The following is a 19,002-nucleotide window of genomic DNA, read 5'->3' as shown; positions in this document are numbered from 1 at the left end:
CCGGCCCCTTTTGGTTTTTTTGAATGATATGACACATCTCCAAAGCATTGCACAGGGTAGGTTGAAGAGCTTCTGGGGTGCAAGGTGCCCTGACCCTCAGATCCACTCTCACAGGCTCTGATTAGAGCTGCACTGCCCCTGTCCCTCCCAATAGCAGCAGCCCTCATTTCAGCCTCTGCTCCCCCATCACAATACTTTGACACAGTATTGTACTCAGGTCTCTGTTAGGAATTGCATTGTGTCCCCCAAGAGGTCCAAAAAGATGTGTTGAAGTTCTAGCCCTTGCCCCAACCTCTGAGTATAGCCTCTTGAAAACAGGGTCTGTGCAGATGTAATCGGGATGAGGTCGTTAAGGGGGTTGTACTCTAATATGACTGATGTCCTTGTAAGAAGAGAAGGGACACAGACATGCCCAGACTGGAGGAGACCCAGGAGGAAGATCACGGGAGGATGGGGGTAGAGATTGAAGTGATGTGTCTGTAAGTCAAGAAATTGCCTGGAGAAAGGCCTGGAACAGAGCCTCCCCTCAGCCTTCAGAGGGAGCGTAACACCTGATGTCACACTCACAGCCTCCAGACTGCGAGGGAATAGACTTCTGCTGTTTTGAGCTACGCTGTGCGTGGCACTTTGTGAAGAAGGCTCAGGACATGAACACAGTGGCTTTGGTGAACACAGTGCCACATGGCACAGCTCTCCCCTTGTCCGTGTGCAGGCAATGTCAGGAGGACAACTTTTGGGCAATTCTCAGAGACTGAGACTTGGAGCTGGGCCCAGGCTGGCCCGTGTCATGGACTCTGCGAGGCCTCGACCCTCTTCCCAGGTTGCTGCCCGCCTGCCCCATAAACACATCCTGAGACTCTGCGCCTTCCTCTCCCCCTTCCTTCCTTCCCCGTGTTCTCTCGGAGCTGCACCTGTCTGTGCCGCCTGGTCTCCTTGGTACCTCACCAGCTTGGGCAGCAGCCACCCTTTCCCAGTGCCTCAGTTCAGGACGCCACAATATATGTTTTCCACAAAAACGAAGCTTCATTCTGCCTGCCGATTCCTACCTATTTTAAATCACGGCTGATGTTCACACCTCAACAAAGTTTCCCATGGCTGTGCCTCCGTGATTCATGGTTGTGTCTGAAAAGGAATATTTTGCACGAGATTCCCAAGCCCAACTTCCACTGCTTCGTGCTTCTTCCCAGGTCTCTGCCACCCAGCACTGTCCTCTCCTAGGAGACCGATGCCTGTTAATGTCACGTGTGTGTGTAACAGGTCTCCTGGCTGGCCGGGAGCCTGGTCCCCAGTTGCTTACGGTCTTGGCAAGTTAATTCACCTCCTCAGAGATGCTCTCCTGACCACCAGGTGTAAGTCCCTGCTCCTTGGTCTTTGTCCCATGACCCTTTGCATATACATCTCTTACCGACTCCCTAGGTCCACCCACAAGTCTGTAAGTGGCCTGAAGACCTTGAGTGTGTGCCCTGAAGACACCTCTTTGCAAGGGGGACAGTGGAGCTTGGTGTTTAAAAGCCTAGGCCCTAGGGAAATGCAAATCAAAATCACTCTGAGATGCCACCTCAAAGCCATGAGGGTGGCCACTATGGAAAACCAAAAAATAACTGATTGTTGGCAAGAATGTGGAGCGATTGGAAACCTCATGCACTGCTGGTGAGAATGCAGAATGGTGCAGCCACGGTGGAGGACAGCATGACAGCTCCTCACGAAATTAAAAATAGAATTACTATATGATCCAGCAATTCCATATCTGGGTATATACCCAAGAGAACTGAAAACAGGGCCGGGCACGGTGGCTCACGCTTGTAATCCCAGCACTTTGGGAGCCTGAGGTGGTAGATCACCAGGTCAGGAGATGGAGACCAGACTGACCAACACAGTGAAACCCCGTCTCTACTAAAAAAAAATTAGCTGGCCGTGGTGGCGTGCACCCGTAATCCCAGCTACTCAGGAGGCTGAGGCAGGAGAATGGCTTGACCCAGGAGGCAGAGGTTTCAGTGAGCCAAGATCACTCCACTGCACTCTAACCTGGGCGACAGAGTGAGACTTCATCTCAAAAAAAAAAAAAAAAGGAACTGAAAGCAGGTATTCAAAACAACAACAACAACAACAAAACTAGCTATATGTGCACCCCTGTTCACAGCAGCATGATTCACAATACCGTAAGGTGGAGGCAACCAATGATTGGATAAACAATGTAGTGTAGACATGCACTGGAACGTTCAGCCTTAAGAAGGAAGGAAATTCTAACATCTGCTACAGCATGGATGAACCTTGAGAACATCATGCTAAGTGAAATAAGCCAGTCACAAAGACAAACTCTCTGCTATTCCACTTATCAGAGGTCCCTAGAGTAGTCAAATTCACAGAGATAGAAAGTAGAATGGTGGTTGCCAGGGGTTGGGAGAGGGGAGAATCGAGTTTAATAGGCACAGAGTTTCAGCTTTGTAAGGTGTGTTAGTCAGGATTCTCCAGAGAAAGAGAGCCATGGGGGGTATGCATATACATTTAGAAGGAGATTTGTTTTAAGGAACTGGCTCATATGATTACAGGGGCTGGCAAGTCCAAAATCTATAGGGTGGCTTGGCTGGCTGGAGACCCAGGGAAGAGCCGATGCTGCTGTGCAAGTCCAGAGGCTTCTGCTGGGTGAGTTGTCTCTTCTTTGTGGGGGGTCAGTCTTCTGTTCTGTTCAACTGATTGGGTGAGGCCTATCCACATTATGGAGGGTAATCTGTTTACTCCAAGTCCACCGATTTAAATGTTAATATCATCCATAAACACCCACACATAAACATCCAAGATAAAGTTTGATCACATATCTGGGCACCATGGTCTTGCCAAGTTGACACAGAAAATTATCGCACAAGATGAAAAGAGTTCTGGAGATGGACGTTGGCGATGGTCACATGATGTGAAACTTTATGCCACTAAACTGCAAACTTAAAAATGGTAAAGCTGTTACATTTTAAGTTATGTGTATTTTGCCACAATTTAACATTGCATCTAGCCCAAAGTAGGTGTTTGATATATTTTAGTTGATTATTATTTGAAACAGAGTCTCACTCTGTTGCCCAGGCTGGAATGCAGTGGCAAAACCTTGGCTCATTGCAACCTTTGCTTCCCAGGTTCAAGCGATTCTCATACCTCAGCCACTCGAGTAACTGGGATTACAGGCATGCGCCACCACGCTTGGCTAATTTTTTTGGTATTTTTAGTAGAGACAGGGTTTCGCCATGTTGGTCTCAAACGCCTGACCTGAAGTGATCTGCCCGTCTCAGCCTCCCAAAGTGCTGGGATTATAGGCATAAGCCACCACGCCTGGCCTGGTTTATTAGTATTATTATTCCCAGCATCTAACAATGCCAGACACAGAGCAGGTACTCAGTTCATGTTTGTTGAATAAGTGACTGAATGAATGGCCTTGTTTAAATGACTTAATTGCTCTGTGCCTCAGTTTCCTCATCTAAAAAATTTGGGGATAATGATTACCATGAAGATTGATTGTGGAAATATGTGTGTGTGTGTGTGTGTGTATGCACACACATGTCACACACACACACACACACACACACACACACACACACACACACACACACACATATGAGAAGTCAGGTTGGGGAGCCTGATACAGGAAGTATTAGACAAATATTGGCTACCATTATTAGTAGCAGTAATAATGACAAACAAGTTTCCGGTTGGCCACCCCTTTCTTTGGAGCACTGACTGGCAGAGACGTCATGCAGCTGTGGCTCTGTGAAGGGTTATGGAAGAAGGAAGAGTTCTACTCATCCAGTGCCTCAATGGCCCAGGAACTAGGATAGGGAACACAGCAGAGGTGGGTTTTCCCTGAACTGACATTAAGCAAGATGAGCCCTTCTCACCTCTAACTTAGTATTGCAGATCGCTGACCTCCGTGGCCAGCACGGTCTAGCACTCCTTGCACTTCTGTCTTTCATTGTCTTGCATTGATCTCTTGTTCCTCTGCCCCCTCTTTGCTCCAGTCCTAGCTCCAGTCAAAACTCAACCAGGACCCTCCTCCCACAGAAACCCCCTGATTGCTCCAGCCCACGCCCTCTTCCGAGGAATAGGATACTACACCTGGGTTGAATTTTAGGCATGTCATGAAACTCCAGCCTTCTCTCCTAGCTAAGGGTTAGGTTTGTGGGTCAGGAACCATGCATGATGTTTACTTCTCTGGAGTCTCCCAGAGCACCCAGCATCCAGGGCCATGAGTGATCCTTAAAATTGTCTTACATCTGAACTATCAACTCCATGAGGGCAAGAGCCTTCATTCTACTCCTGCCATGTTTGCACAAGGCTGGGTAGTTTTTTGTTTGTTTGTTTGTTTTGTTTTGTTTTGTTTTGAGACAGTCATGCTCTTTCACCAGGCTGGAGTGCAGTGGTGCGATCCCTGCTCACTGCAACCTCCAACTCCCTGGTTCAAACGATTCTCCTGTCTGAGCCTCTCGAGTAGCTAGGATTACAGGTGCCCACCACCACGCCCAGCTAATTTTTGTATTTTTAGTAGAGATGGGGTTTCACCATGTTGGCCAGAATGGTCTCAATCTCCTGAACTTGTGATCCAAGGGCTGGGTAGGTTTTAAAGCTCAGCCAATGTTTATGGAGGATTAAAATGCCAGACTCGCCCTGAATGCCTGAGGCAGTCAAGCCTGGGGAACATCTCCAGATCACTCTACCAGCAGTTCTTGGTGCCCAACCCTACAGATGGAGAGGGAGAAGATACAGGAGGCTGGGCTGCAGAAAGGGCTGCAGAAAAGATCCTTGTGTCTTGCTCGTCCTGTGATAGGCAGGCTTCACGAAAGCCTGAATAAAGTATGGCTTTAGTCTCCTCACTTCACTTTGGTCTGACTTCCCCCTGCCAAACCCAGTCTTGACGATTTATTTCATTTCCCTAGCATGGAAAAGAGAAACAGTCCAGGCACCTGAGTATCTTCCACTATAAAGCAATACACTGGTTGTGTGGCACACTGGCTGCTAACTGACCATTTCCCCTGCTCCTCAAATTGAAAAGGCAGCAGCAACTTGGAAACTAAGCGCCTGGACACACTGGGTACTTGTGAATTTTTGCTCATGCTGTAGGGAGCTGAGGCTTGGGGTTAGGCTTGAAATCCTAAGCAGATGAGAAACCCTGCCCTCTTTAACCACTGCTCTGCTCTCCTCTTGGGTGTCTAACCTCTCCTGTGGGGGGGCAGCCCTGTTCTTTGTTTTTCTCCACCTCCTTCCAGCAAGAGCGTCATCAGAATGGCTGTGGACTGGGTTCCATTTAAGACTCCCCAGGTTGGCCAGGCGCAATAGCTCATGCCTGTAATCCCAGCACTTTGGGAGGCCAAGGCGGGCGGATCACGAGGTCAGGAGATCAAGACCAGCCTGACCAACGTGGTGAAACCCTGTCTCTACTAAAAATGCAAAAATTAGCCAGGCGTGGTGGTGTGAGTCTATAATTCCAGCTACTCCTGAGGCAGGAGAATCGCTTGAACCTGGGAGGCAGAGGTTGCAGTGAGCTGAGATGGCGCCACTGTACTCTAGCCTTGGTGACAGAGCAAGACTCCGTCTCAAAAAAACAAAAAAGATTTCGCAGGACTCAGGTATCTAAATCAGTTAGAGGTTCTAAGACTGGGCTAGGGTAGCAGTTGAGGGAGGAGATAAGAACCCACCGAAAGGGCTGAGAGGAAGATGAAGGGTTAGCCAGACGCAAGCGTGTAATCATCTGAGTCAACGACAGCCAAAAATTCTGGAATGAGATAGTTTGTGCTCAAAAGCTCAAACCTTTGAGATGGGGTAGAGGTGGGGTACAGAGAACTGGGGGCTCTGATAAAGACTAAGCCAGGAAGAAGACTCAGACATTGCTGGGTTGATGGCTGGTGGGGTTAAGGCCTCCATGGCATTTCTTCTATTAACTATCACAATCCAGAGAACTTGGATATTATCATTCTGGTGACAAGTGACTGTGTCCCATCTCCCTCACAAACAAGAATCCGGGTCTGTGACATGGAACAGAGCTCTCCAATGTGCTGGGAGTTCCAGAGATGGAGGTCGCCTCTCAGCTGTCAGGACCACCAGGTGTGGGGCTGGGGCAGCCTCAGCCATCGTCACAGGCCTTGAGTGGACTCCCCAGTGACCCTAATATTATCCTTACCTAAGTGTGTCATCCCACTAAAAAGATTCAGAACAGTTTCTGTTTGGGATGATGAGAAAGCCCTGGATATAGACCGTGGTAATGGTGATGCAACATTGGGAGGATGCTTAAGCCACGGAGTTGCACACTTAAACATGGTGAGAATGGTAAATTTCATGTCGTTTATGTTTTACCACAATACAAAAGAATTTAAAGATTGGGGGCCAGGCTCAGTGGCTCATGCCTGTAATCCCAGCACTTTAGGAGGCTGAGCCGGGCAGATCACAAGGTCAGGAGTTTGAGACCAGCCTGGCCAACTTGATGAAATCCTGTCTCTACTAAAAATACAAAAATTAGCTGGATGTGGTGGCATGTGCCTGTAGTCCTGGCAACTCAGGAGGTTGAGGCAGGAGAATCGCTTGAACCCAGGAGGCGGAGGTTGCAGTGAGCCGAGATAGTGCCACTGCACTCCAGCCTGGGTGACAGAGTAAGACTCTGTTTAAAAAAAAAAAAAAAGAAAAAGATTGGGAGGCACAGGCTTCATGGAGATTAGAGGAGGAGGAGGGGCCCCTGAGTAGGGGCAGATAAGAACTGGGAGGACAGAGGATTGAGGAAGAAATGTATTGTGAGAAGGGGAGCCTGGGGCCTTCTTTCCTCCTCCCCCAGCCATCCACAAAGCCTGGCTATGTAGCCCCGTGTTCAGCCCCACCTCCTCTCCAGAGCGTGCTGTCCCCTCAGGTCTTTAGAGCCCACAGAATGCCACCTAACACTTACATTCTCTGCTTCATGGACAACAGTGTCTCATCTTCAGTCAGACTGCAGGTTCCTTATGAACAGGTGGCATGTGCTAGACATCTCTGTGCTAGTCACAGGGACTGGCACATTCTGGGCACATACTAGGAACATTCTGGACACATACTGGGTACTCTGTACCCGTTATACAGTAAGTCTCCTTTTTTGATCAGGATTGCGGAGAAGTCAATTTAGCTAATTAGTAAGACCTTTCTCTTCTATCTATAGAACTAGTTAATGAGTGCTTCACTTCTCTGAGCATTTTCATACACCAGGATGTGGTTCTAAGGTCAAAAGTCTGGTGCTTTATCAAGGTAGTTGTACCTGGGGGTGGCTCAGACCTGAGGGAGCATGGGGTGGTGAGGATTTTAGTGAGGGATTGATTTCAGCGAGGTCACTGCTTTCTGAGTCTGGAACTCCTCCTTGGGAACAGCCTTCGGAAACCTCATCCTGCCATCGCAGTCACGGTGCATTTGTCGAGCAGACGTCTTCTGAGTTGGCTACTGCCAGACTGGATGCTAAACAAATTTTGACTATTTGCAAACAAGCTCAAAAATAAAGACAAAGATATGCATGCCTGGTAGGGAATCTTTAAAAGAATGTGAAATCCTGAAAGTGTCTGGCACATGGTAGGCCTCACCAAATATGCTGTAAGATTCAAAGCTGTTCTTACACAAGAATTCCTGAATGTTTCAAGAAAGGAAAACATTGCTCTAACCAGCACAAACATTGTTTTTATGTGTTTGATTTTAAAAGTCTGTGAAATGACTTTTTTAGCTGGAATCACAAGCTCTGTGCCTAAGAGGCCGGGGAGGGAACCTTGGAGAAGCCCAGCTGGGCTTTCAGATGAGGGTGAGCGCTGAGGACTCCTATCCCTTGGTCCGAAGAGGCCAACTTCCTTCTGCTCAGCTCCAGACACCAGTCACCAAACCGTCTGCTTTTTTCACAACAGAAGCTGCAAGTCCAGATTTTTATGTGCCATTTCAAGATATTTAAAATAACCTGGAATCACCTACTCATTCTTGGCCACAAAACAACACACCTACATTCATGCCTCCTCTGACAGGCTTCCCAGCCAGCGTCCCTCCCTCACCTGAGATCAGGTCTCATTGTCGCCTACCTTCTCTGGGACTTTGCTTTTCTAATTCACCATTGTGATCTGAATTCAGACCCAACTGCTCCAGATGCTGCTCTCACCAAGACTGGATTTGGCTTGCAGCAAAATCCAAAGGGGTGGGAAGTCTTTTGCCTTGGTGACCTCTCGCCTCCAGCAGCCTCCTCCTCCCTGAAGCGGTCTTTCTTCGGCTCCTCTGTCACCTTCTCCTGGGGCCTTCCTGTCCAGCCCTTGTACCCCCACTCTCCAGCCTTGTTTACAGGCCTCTCTCTACATCCCCTAATGGCATCCCAGAGGCTTCTGTCCCAAGCCCCTACTTTCTCATGTCACACTTGGTTCTTTGGGAAGATCATCTACTCCCCCGTGGCTTCAGGAGCACATGTGGATGGTTCTCAGGTCTGTGTCTGCAGCCCGGCCCTCTCCTGAGCTCTCCACCCACACAGCCTACTTCCTGCTGGCCTCACAACTCAGCAGACCCAGGACTGTACCCCTAGCATGAAGCTGTACCTCCCCTCCTGCATCCCCCTTCTGGGAGTATGCCACTGCCATCCAGTCAGCGTTAAGCAGAAAAAATCGGGCTGAGCTCATTGATTCCCCACCCACACTAGTCAACAGGTCCTGTGTCCTCTGCCTATTAAGTGTCTCTTGAATCCATTACTTCTCTGTTTCTTCTGACAAAACTATGGTCCCAGGTCACCACCACCTGTCACCAGGATGACTGATACGCAGGCCTCCAGTCTTGCTCCTGAGTTGTCTAGCCAGACATCTTTCCAAAATGCAGGAATGTAAGTGGGGCCCTGTTCCTTCCCCACATAACACTGCTGGGCTCCCCCTTCCTCGGACCTGGTCTAAACTCCTTCACAGGTGTGAAAGGCCCTTCCATCTCTCAGGCCACTGCTCTGGCCTCTCATCCCCGCTCACTGGGTAATGCTCCATTCCAAGTCCCATGAGAGGCAGAGGGGGGTCAAACCCAAGATAATCACTGCCAGCCCCATTATCCTACCCTTTCTGCTCACCGCCAGGCAGCCCCAGCTCTTGCACCTGCCTAGGCTAGAGAAGGGCAATGCAGAGGCTTCTGGACCCAGCAACCTCAAGAGAGGACTTGCTGCAAGTGCGATGTGGAAGCAATCTTCACCTGCAGTGGACGCGACACCTCCTTCTCATGCCCTGAACTCCAAACCCCGGAGAGAGCTGCAAACAGAGGCCGCACAGAGTTCCCAAGCCCATGCCAAAGGACGGCCTGCCCCGCTTCTGCTCCAGCCTGTGACACCTGGCACAAGAGAAATACACCCTAATGTACATCCTTCCTTATACTTCAGAGCTAGAAGCAGGAGCCAGGGTGGTAGTTTGGTGAATACGTATATTACATTTTGATTTGGGAGAAGCAATTAACAGCATCTGGCTAAATGTAACTTACCCAGGACAGAAAGGGAAGGGGGGTAGTCTATGTGTGGATGGAGGTGGGACAGTGGCCAAGGAGGGTCAGGGGTTCCCTCCCCCGACTCATGTAACAGCCCCGGAACTTTGTGATTTTAGTTTTTATGAAACTTTAAGTACGTAGATAACCACTCCTTCCCGCCCCAGTCGAGGCCGCGCTGGAAACATCTGCTTTCCGATGGGGCACCTGGGTGGGAGCCTTGCAAGGACTTCAGCCTCAACTGTTCCCAGCACGGGTTCGCTTGCACTCTGCCCTAGGAGGTCGGAGCTGGGAGCGCAGTGCGGACTCAGACACTGCGGGAAGGAAACAGGAGTCCCGCGGGGGCCAAGCCTTCCGGCAGCAGCACAGGCCGCAGTGCACAAGTCAGGCGTTCTCATGGCACGGGCCTCTCGGAACTGTGGGCAAAGGAAGGGACCAGGTGAGAACAAAGCTCAGAAGAAGAGCGGGGGCGGCGCCACCTCGGGGGGAGCGGGCCAGGCTGGGGGCGCGAGGGCGGCGTCCGGGGCCGCGGGGGCGGCTTCGCGGTGAATGAGCTGGTGCCGCACTAGGTGGGTCTTGCGGCTGAAGCTCTTTCCGCACTGCGGGCAGGAGAAGGGGCGGGAGCCCGTGTGGATCGCCTGGTGGCGGACCAGGTTGGTTTTGGAGCTGAAGCTGCGGGCGCAGACGGCGCAGGCGTGGGGGCGGCTGCCGGTGTGCACCGCCTGGTGGCGGCCCAGGTGCGACTTGCGGCTGAAGCGGCGGCCGCACTGAGCGCAGGCGAAAGGCCTGGCACCGCTGTGGGCCCTGGAATGGGCGACCAGATTGGGCCGCGAGCCGAAGCGGCGGCCACACTGCGTGCAGGCGAAGGGCCGTTCGCCCGTGTGCACGCGCCGGTGCCGCGCCAGGTGCTGCCCGTGGGCGAAGCCGCGCCCGCAGTCCGGGCAGAAAAAGGACCGATCGCCCGAGGGGTCGCGCTGGGGCGTCGCAGGATCGGATACCGGGACGCAGCTTGGTCCGCCAGGCGCGCTGGCCAGGGGCTTGGCGGCGGCGGGATCCACGGTGGCGCCCAGTGTGCACTCCTCGCACCCAAAGGGGCGACTCTCGCTGCGGTGCAGACACTGGTGCGTGGCGAGGTTCTTTTTCCAGCCGAAGCTCAAGCCGCAGTCCGAGCAGGCGAAAGGCTTTGGCCCAGGAGGGGATGGGGTGGAGGACTGGGTGGTGGGATGGGGAGAAGCGGGCGCGTCAGAAGAGGGCCGGGCCGGGCCGGCCGCCTCGTGCACCCTTTGGTGCCGTACCAAGTGCTGCTTGTGCGTGAAGCTGCGTGTGCACTGCGCGCACTGGTAGGGCCTCTCGCCCGTGTGGATGCGCTGGTGCCGAATCAAGTGAGTCTTCTTGCGAAAGCGCTTCTCGCATTCCGTGCAGGGGAAGGGCCGCTCGCCGGTGTGGGTCTTCTGGTGCGAGCCCAGGTGGATCTTCTGGCTGAAGCGCTTGCCGCACTCCGCGCATGGGTAGGGCCGCTCGCCAGTGTGCGTGCGCAGGTGGCGGGTCAGGTGGGCCTTCTTGCTGAAGCGCTTGTCGCACTCGGAGCACGGGAAGGGCCGCTCGCCGCGGTGGCTGCGCTGGTGTAGCAGCATGTGGGCGCGCTGCGTGAAGCTGCGGCCGCAGTCCGGGCAGGCGCAGGGGCCCTCGCCCCGGTGCAGCCGCTGGTGCAGTCGCAACGTCAGCTGGTCCCGGAAGCGCCGCTCACATTCCCCGCAGCCGTAGGGCTTCTCGGGGATCGGAGCCCACCCGGACAGAGTGAGCGGCCCCGGGGCTCCCGGCTCCAGTTTGTAAGCGGCAGCCAGATGCCCCAGGTCAGGCGCAGGAAAGGGGCTGGGAAGTAATGATAGATGCTGGGGCCATTCGACCTCCTCTTCTGCCTCCTGATCCTCATCCTCCACCTTCACCTTCCGAATTATCCACTCGTCTCCTGAAAAGTCAAAACAAGAATTGTGTATTGTGCTCCACATGCGGCAACGTTTATTTAACTACAGGATCTCCACTTCCTGGAGCCCTGCGGTCTGGCTCTGCTGTCCACTCTACCTAGCAGTTCCTGGAGTGACGAAATCCGCAAATCTTCGCAGTCCTCCTCCTGCACTCTCTGCAGCCTCGGATTTGTGTGAACGCCACATCCCTCCTGGGGGCTTCCTCCCGACCTGCAGGTGCCCAGGAGCCCTCCCGCACCCCTGAAGAGGAAGGTCCTCAGAGTTTCAGTCCCCTGCTTCACTCCAGGTTCACATCCCTTTGGTGGCTGGCCCAGATCTTCCTGCTCCAACACTGCCTTTCTGGGACCTCAGTCTCCACCTTCCGTCCAGTAGCTCTCCGTGGTACTGCAAACTGGCCACACTCAGGTTTCTCACCACATACCTGAGCTTCCCAAACCCAGCCCTGGCTGACTTTAAGCTTAGAACTAGAGCCTCCTTCCCTTGGACATCTCACCTGGGCTGCTTCTCTTGCTCTCTAACCGCCACCCGCAGCCCACCCTGCTTCTAGCGGCCACGGAACCAGGGTGCCCTCATATTCCTGCTACTCCCTTCTTTCCTGCTGTCACAGCCTGAAGATAAATCCTCATTTAGGAAGAACAGGATGGAGTTTACAGGGCCTGGGGAACTAGTGAACCCTGAATCCAGAGAAGCAGGGAGGGTGCTCTGGGGGAGCCTCAGCCCAAGGGCAGGTTGCAGGGGGTTCTGCTGGAGTGTTCCCCCTCTCAGGTGCTGCAATAGTCCAGCCAAGAGGAAGGAGCCCGGGGTCCAGACAGGAGCGTCCCACTTAGGTTCTCCTCTGTCACTAACTAGGAGTGTGACTTTGGTTCAGTCACTTACCCTCTTTGAGTTACGTTTCTTAGTCTGCTTAGAAAGTTCTGCCTTTCTATAAGAGTTGGATTAGTTTAAAGCTCCTTTGCCTGGTGCTGCGCCCTCAGCTCCTGGGGAACTTGGAGAAAACGCACAAACGGGGCAAGGCCCATGAATGTGCTCACATCTTTAAAGCTCCCAAAGTGATTCTCATCTGTGAGACACTGAACCAGGTAATTTGAGTTCCTGTCTGGCCTGAGCCTTGATTCCATCACATGTGGACTTCCACAATCAGAGGTACTCCCAGTTTTTATCAGCCCATTGACTCCAAACCCCTGTCTACTTATCCTACTGTGATACTGCTTTCACCTTCATTGTGCCACTCTTCACTTTTCTACTCAAGAACCATCAATAGCTCGTATTTATTTTTAATTGAGTCAGGGTCTTGCCCTGTCTCCCAGGCTGGAGTGCAATGGCATGATCACTGCAGCCTCAAACTCCTGGGCTCAAGTGATTCTCTCACCTCAGACTTCCAAGCAGCCAGGACTACAGGTGTGCACCGCCATGCCTGGCTCATATTTTTTATGTCTTCAGACATGGGGTCTTGCTGTGTTGCCCAGGCTGGTCTTGAACTCCTGGCCTCAAGCAATTCTCCCACCCAGCTTCCTGAGCCACTGGGATTATAGACATGAGCCACAGTGCCCAGCCCAGCACCCTATTATTTATAAGAAAAAAAAGGTTCTAGCTGCATCTGAGGCTCACCCCAACCTAGTCCAACTTTCTTTCTCCCAGGCATGGACCTTCCACTTCAGCCAAGTTGCTCTCCTCCCTTTTCCTGCTGCAAGGTCTTCTCAGCCTGGAATGTCTTCCCATCCTCCACCCCACCCTCTTCAGAACTGACATCTACACCTTTCTCAAAATGCAGCACAGATTAATGTTTTTTGACAAATTCCCAATGTATGCGGATCTTTTAGCATAAACTCCTATAGCACCTTCTGTTAACACTTTTGTACTTATTTGTAACTTGCCTTTATACTGTTCTTTTAATTCTTTGTTCTGGCTCATATTAATGTCATCACAAACAGATTTTATCTTCTGGGGAGCAGACATTTTGTGTTCCATTTCTTCTATGTCTGATAAGAAAGGTGTCTTTTTGCATCTGATAAAAATGGGGATGGCCACCACTTATTGAGGACCAACTACAGATGAAGTGTACACACACTGTCACAAATCTTCACAAACTAAAGCTCCCGGCAACAGAGTAGCTTATCTGAGGGCACTCAGCTAGGAGGTGCAGAGCAAAGATTCAAACCAGGTCCGGGTAACTCTACGGCTCATCTCTTTCCACTGTATACTTAACACAGCCTGTATGTGGTAGGCACTCAATAAATCCTTGCTAGAGAAATGATATCCCTCAGGCAAAGGCAGTAAGGATGGTGCCAGTGGAAGGAAGTACTGGTGGGATTGTTGAGAGAGAATGAGCAGTTTGATCACCCTGGGTATGGGGAGATGAGTTGGATATGGCAGATGTGGAGCATCTGGGTGCCCTCCCGATCTGTGGAAGCTGGGAAGGGCGTGTGTCAGGGGAGAGGCAGTGAAAAGGCTGGTCAAAGCCATGTATCTTCCTGGCAACTGTAATTAGACTTAGGCTGGGGGAAATAAGGAGGGGGAGTTGGGATTTCTAGAAGGCACTTGAAGGGAGGCTGTGTTTCTCTTTGGGGACCAGCCTCTCTGACTCCTGCCATCTACAGATGTGAAATTCCCTTTGGGCACTGAAGCTCTACAGCAGAAAGGTACCAGGGCCTGAACTCATTCTGAGTTGGAAGGCCCTGGACTGCCTGTCTCGGGGGATGACCTGCCTCATGAGATAGCAGCTCTGGAGCTTGCTGGGCCCCTGTTCCCTTGGCCTGAACCCATGGTGGGATGAAGTGATAGGAAGACTCACCTGGGCAGGGGCCCACAGGCTGAGCCTTCTGTGCTGTGCACGCCTGGCCTCTGCAGGGGGCCTTGGCTTGTTCTGTGCCGGCACCTTCCTCCAGTGTGAGGGCCTCTTGTCCTGGCAGAGAATAGGATACCTCAAGGACTCTGGAGATATCACAGATGGGCAAAGGGCCCCACTGGTGCTGGGAAGTAGGAGCATTTGAAACCCTGGCTCCAGCCCACCCCACAGGGTTCCTCCCACATCCTACCTGAATTCAGGGGCTGAGTTCCCAGCTTCCCTGGGACTGCCCAGACTCCTTCAAGCAGGGCAGCTGCTAAGGGTATGCAGGTTGCAAGAGCCACCACTGTGAGGAGTTTCTGGAATATGTGTACGTAAGACAGTGGAAGCAAGGAAGGCCCCTGACCTGAGGCCCCTGGGAGAAGGGCTGGGGCCTTCCCAGCCCACAGATGGACCCTAGTTCCAAGCAAATCACTGGGGAGGATCAGGATGTCCAAATCTAGGCACATTCCTGCCTTAGTGCTCTGTTCTGGCTGTACTCCTGCCTGAGGCACGTTTCCCAAATCTGCTGAGCTGCCTCCTTCACCTCTTTTTTCTTTTTCTAGAGAAAGGTCCTCTTTGTCACCCAGGCTGGAGGGCAGTGGCACAATCATACCTCACTGCAGCCTGGGCTTCAAAGGATGCTGCTGCCGCAGTCTCCCGAGTAGCTAGGAGCAGAGGCATAAGCCACTACATCCTAATTTTTAATTTTTTGTGGAGACAGGGTCTCACCATGTAGCCCAGGCTGGTCTCGAACGCCTTGCCTCAAGCAATCCTTCCACCTTGGCCTCCCAATGAGCCACCATGCCTGGCTTCCCTCAGCTCCTTCAAATCCTGCACAAATCTTACCTTCCCAAAGACACCTACTCTCACCACCCTATTTAACCCTGTAACATGCCCCGCCCACTCCCAGCCCCTTCAACCCCCTCACCAGACACCATCCCCTCCCCCAGAGTTATTGTCATCTTTGAACATAGTTCATAAATTTCCTTATTTTTATATTGATTGTTTGCTGACTCTCTGCACTCATTAGGATTAAGCCCTTGAAGGTAGGGATCTTTGACTATTTGGTTACTGAGGTATTCCAAATGTTTAGAATAGCACCCCACACATAGTAGGTACTTAATAAATATTTAATGAATGGAAGGAAGGAAGGAAAGGAGGGAGGGAGGGAAAGGCAGGGAGGAGAGATGGGAGGGAAGAAGGGAGGGAGGGAGGAAGGACAGAAGGGAAGAAGGGAGGGAGGGAGGGAAGCAGGCAGACTCCTCCCTGAGCCTCTCCCTGGTTCCTGTTACCTACCTGAGCACACGCCCAGTACTCTCCCTTCCCTGGAAGAGGACATCTGCTCCTGGGCATTATGGGATCCTTCCCTGGGCTCACTTTGGGGGGCCATCTCTGGCTGTCCCACAGAGAATCCTGTTACAGGCAGAAGGATGGGTCCAAGTAAAGCATCCAGTACAGAACAAGTAATCAGAGGCGGGGGCTCTTCCCCTTCCCAGCCTGCCCAAGAGGCTTTTCCCAACCTGCTCAGGAAGGACAGGCACTCTCACCAGCATGGACACAGACAGGTATCAAGCTCAGTCCTTTTGAGTAGAGTCAAAAAGGACAGAAGGAAGAGATAGCACAGATGTAAATATCACTGTGCTCTGTGAGTGCGGGAGTGTGCATATGTTCTAGAGCGCAGCCTCCACCGTGTCCCAGGCATTAAGAACCCATGCTACAGAAAAGGAGGCTGCCCGACGGCCCCTGGGGCCTCAGGGTTGCAGCCTCCTGAGGGTGGCTCTGCTGTATGAGTCGTAGATGCCCCTGAATCCTCCTAAGCCCTTCCTCAAGTCCCTTCATTTCTGCTAGCTCACCCAGAGAGCTGAGGGCCTCCAAGGTCTCCCTCATGGCAACCCAGAGTAGCACCTCCTGGGATCAGGCCACAGACCCTATGGAGAAAAGACAGCCATGTTCAGATTTTTCCCATGCCAGCTTCCACCTGAGGCCTGCCTCTGCCCAACCTCTCCCTGTGGACTCTGCCCAGGAGCTCCAAAAGGGATATCTCTAGGTACAGGTGGGGGAAATTAGGGAAAATGGATTTCAGAAAACCAAGGTCTTTCAAGGTGGCCCCAGAAGGCCTTGAAGCCATTTCTGCCAGCTCTGTTCAGCTCTGGAAACCAGCCGCCGCCGCACCACCCCTCACCTGGCAGGTCTCTCAGCGCCAGCCCCAGCCCATCAGCACCCCAACTACATACCCCAGTGTCCTTGCCTGGGGAAGTGCAGAAGCATTTGATTCTTTAGGGAGAGGCTGCAGGGTGAGGGCCCAGGGTGGGGAGTGGGAAACTTCATCTCTTAGGCCCTCCAGCTGTCACTGCCCAAGCTGGTGAAACAGGAGCCAGCCCAGGGGCGGAGGTGAGTGTCACTTTAGGGCCACTGCTAGGGGAGGTCCTCGAGAGGAGATTCTTGTAGGGAGAAAATGACCGCCTCTACCTAAACCCCTACCGCAACACCACCGCTTATCCGCGAGGGGCTGCCCCAGGCCCAGACACCGCCCGGGCTGCCCCTTCCCTGCTCCTCCTCCCTCGGCTCCTCCGCCCCTCCCCCAGCAGGCTCCCCTCCCCCATCTCCCCGGCTGCCTTCCCTCTGCCCCGCCCCTCCCGCTCCCTCTGCCTTCCGCCCTCTCTCCCCGCGAATCGGGCCGCCGCCCCGGCCCCGCCCCCGGCCCTCCGGCTCCGCCCGCCCGCGCCCGGCAGGGCCAACCCCTCGAGGCCCCCTCGGGGTCGGCCCTCCTCTGCCACCGCCTCCCCGACCCTCCGCTCCCGGCCGTCTCGGCGGCAGAGCTCCCCTCCCCCTCCCAGACTCCGGGCTGCCTTTCCCTGCCCTCCCGGTTCTCCCCCGCTCCATCTCCCTCCCCGGCTGCACACCCTCTCCCTTCCTTTCCCCCTCCTCTTTTCCTTCCTCCCCAACACCCGCCCTCCTCCTTTCAGCTCTTCTCCCCAACCCCGTTCTCCTTTCCCCTCCCCTCCCCTCCCTCCTCTCCTCCCCCACCCCGGTTTCCCTTCCTTCTCCTTCCCTCGCCTCACCTCGGTTCCCTTCCCCTCCCCCTTTCTAGCCCTACACCCTCCCCGTCTCCCCGCCGCTCTCCCCCTCCCTCCCTCCCTTCTGCAGCTCTCCTTCCCCTCCGAGGCCCCCGCCTCCCTTCCCCCTCTGTCTCCCCAGCAGTCTCCGGCTTCGCTTCCCTCCCCGTCCCCAGTCCCCAGAACCGCTCTTCCCCTCCCCCTCCCGGGCCGCTCCCCAGCTCCCGGGTCCTCCGGCCTCCAAGCCTGGGGGTCTAGGACTGACCCGCTCGCTCTGGACCTTCCCGCGGGTCCTGTCCTTCCCACCCCGCCTCCCCTCGGAACACCCCTCCGCGCCTCTCCCCTCCCCTGGAGCGCCCCTTCCCCATGCCTGCTCCCCTCGGACTTCTCCTCACCCCTCCCAAGTTTTCCTCCAGACCGGACCCTCAGTTCCACCTCCCTGCCCCGCCGTCCTCCCGAGCAGCTCCGATCGCCGACGTCACTCCGGGTCCCGGCCTCCTCCCCGGCTCCGGGGCTCACCTGTCAGCGCCCTCCTCTCCCTCCCCTCCCTAGCGGCCCGGTCCCCAGCGCCCGCTTCTTCCTCCCCTTCCCCCTCGGCCCCCTCCCACACTCCCTCTCCCCTCCCCACGGGGCCCGCCCGCCCCTTCCCACCTGCCTCCCGCCCGGCCCCCTCCCAGTCGCCGCCTGGGCGACTTCCAGTCCCCACACCCGGTCCCCTCGACCCCCACAGCCTCACCCCGCCCGCGCCGGGCTTGCCCTCCCTCCGGCCAGACCCCGAGCTCCCCCGACCATGCCCCTCCCCCACGCCGGCCGTTCGCGCCCCCACCCCCGGCGCTGTCACCTGCGCGGAGCCCGCCGCGACCCGAGCGCTGCGCGGAGGGAGACGCGGGCGGGGCCGCCTGCAGCGGAGCCTCCCCGGCCCTTACCTGGCGGGCCGGCCGCTCCGCCCGCGCCGCGGGGACCCAGGCGCCCGGGCCTCCGGCCCCGCCGGCTCTGCTCACAATGGCGCCCGCCGCCTGCGCTCGGGTGCTGACGGCCCGAAAGACTGACAGACTGACAGCCCCGAAACTTCGCGGGGAGGAGAGGGATAGACGCGCGGGGAGCGGGAGCCGGGAAGCCGCGCCCGTGAGGGAGGAGGGACCGAGGAGCGGGAGGGGAGCCCCGGCGCACCGGGCTGGGGGAGACAGGGACAGGAGGCTTCAGGAGTGGGGCCCCGGGAGGGAGCACGGCAGGCTTAGGTGGGCAGGTGATGGTCCTGAGGCCCCTTCTCCGGAGTAGGTGCTGGAGTGGGAGCTCGGGACCGGGGAGGGGAGGGGAGGGTGATGGGAGAGCGGGTGGAGGAGGGCGAGGAAGCTGGGGAGGAAGGGCACTCGGGCTGCGGGGAAGGGTGCCGAGGGAGGGTGCTTGCGGCCGCGGAGGGAGGAGCCGGGGAAAGGTGGAGCGCGAGCGGGTGGGGGGGCGAGGAGGAGTTGGGGGGACGAGGAGGGGGCGTGTCGGGGGAGCCAGAGAGTCGTGCGCTGCGGTTTCTAACTCGCCGGTGCTAGCCGGGTGTGCAGCGCCGCACTCCCGCGGGAGGACGGCCCCGGGGGGGTGGTGGTCGGTAGGGGAAGCTCCAGTCCCGCCCCCGTTCTCCACCCGGATTCCACCCGAATCCACCCGGATCCACCCAGACCCACAG

General features: G+C 54.9%; 1 protein-coding gene across 8 annotated transcripts; it reads right to left on the bottom strand.

The window, feature by feature from the left end:
• Positions 1 to 9,389: 9,389 nt before the first annotated feature.
• Positions 9,390 to 18,733, bottom strand: ZNF467 (zinc finger protein 467). 8 transcript variants are annotated; one of them, XM_037735791.1, is made up of 6 exons: positions 18,251 to 18,733; positions 16,122 to 16,196; positions 15,789 to 15,848; positions 15,565 to 15,681; positions 14,233 to 14,343; positions 9,390 to 11,425 (listed from the first exon to the last, which is right to left on the bottom strand). In XM_037735791.1, exons 4-6 carry the CDS (start codon positions 15,656 to 15,658, stop codon positions 9,909 to 9,911), a joined length of 1,722 nt encoding a protein of 573 aa, XP_037591719.1. In that variant the 5' UTR covers positions 15,659 to 15,681; positions 15,789 to 15,848; positions 16,122 to 16,196; positions 18,251 to 18,733; the 3' UTR covers positions 9,390 to 9,908. The 8 variants fall into 8 exon arrangements, with proteins under 8 accessions (XP_037591719.1, XP_037591702.1, XP_017376396.1 ...); XM_037735774.1 differs by lacking the exon at positions 15,789 to 15,848 and adding an exon at positions 16,517 to 16,627 and having other exon boundaries at positions 18,251 to 18,483; XM_017520907.2 differs by lacking the exons at positions 15,789 to 15,848; positions 18,251 to 18,733 and adding exons at positions 16,517 to 16,627; positions 17,720 to 17,894.
• Between the last annotated feature and the right edge of the window lie 269 nt (positions 18,734 to 19,002).

This window comes from Cebus imitator, unplaced genomic scaffold, assembly GCF_001604975.1.
Source record: "Cebus imitator isolate Cc_AM_T3 unplaced genomic scaffold, Cebus_imitator-1.0 Scaffold20, whole genome shotgun sequence".
Classification (NCBI taxonomy): Eukaryota; Metazoa; Chordata; class Mammalia; order Primates; family Cebidae; genus Cebus; species Cebus imitator.
This window is presented reverse-complemented; position numbering and strand designations above follow the sequence as displayed.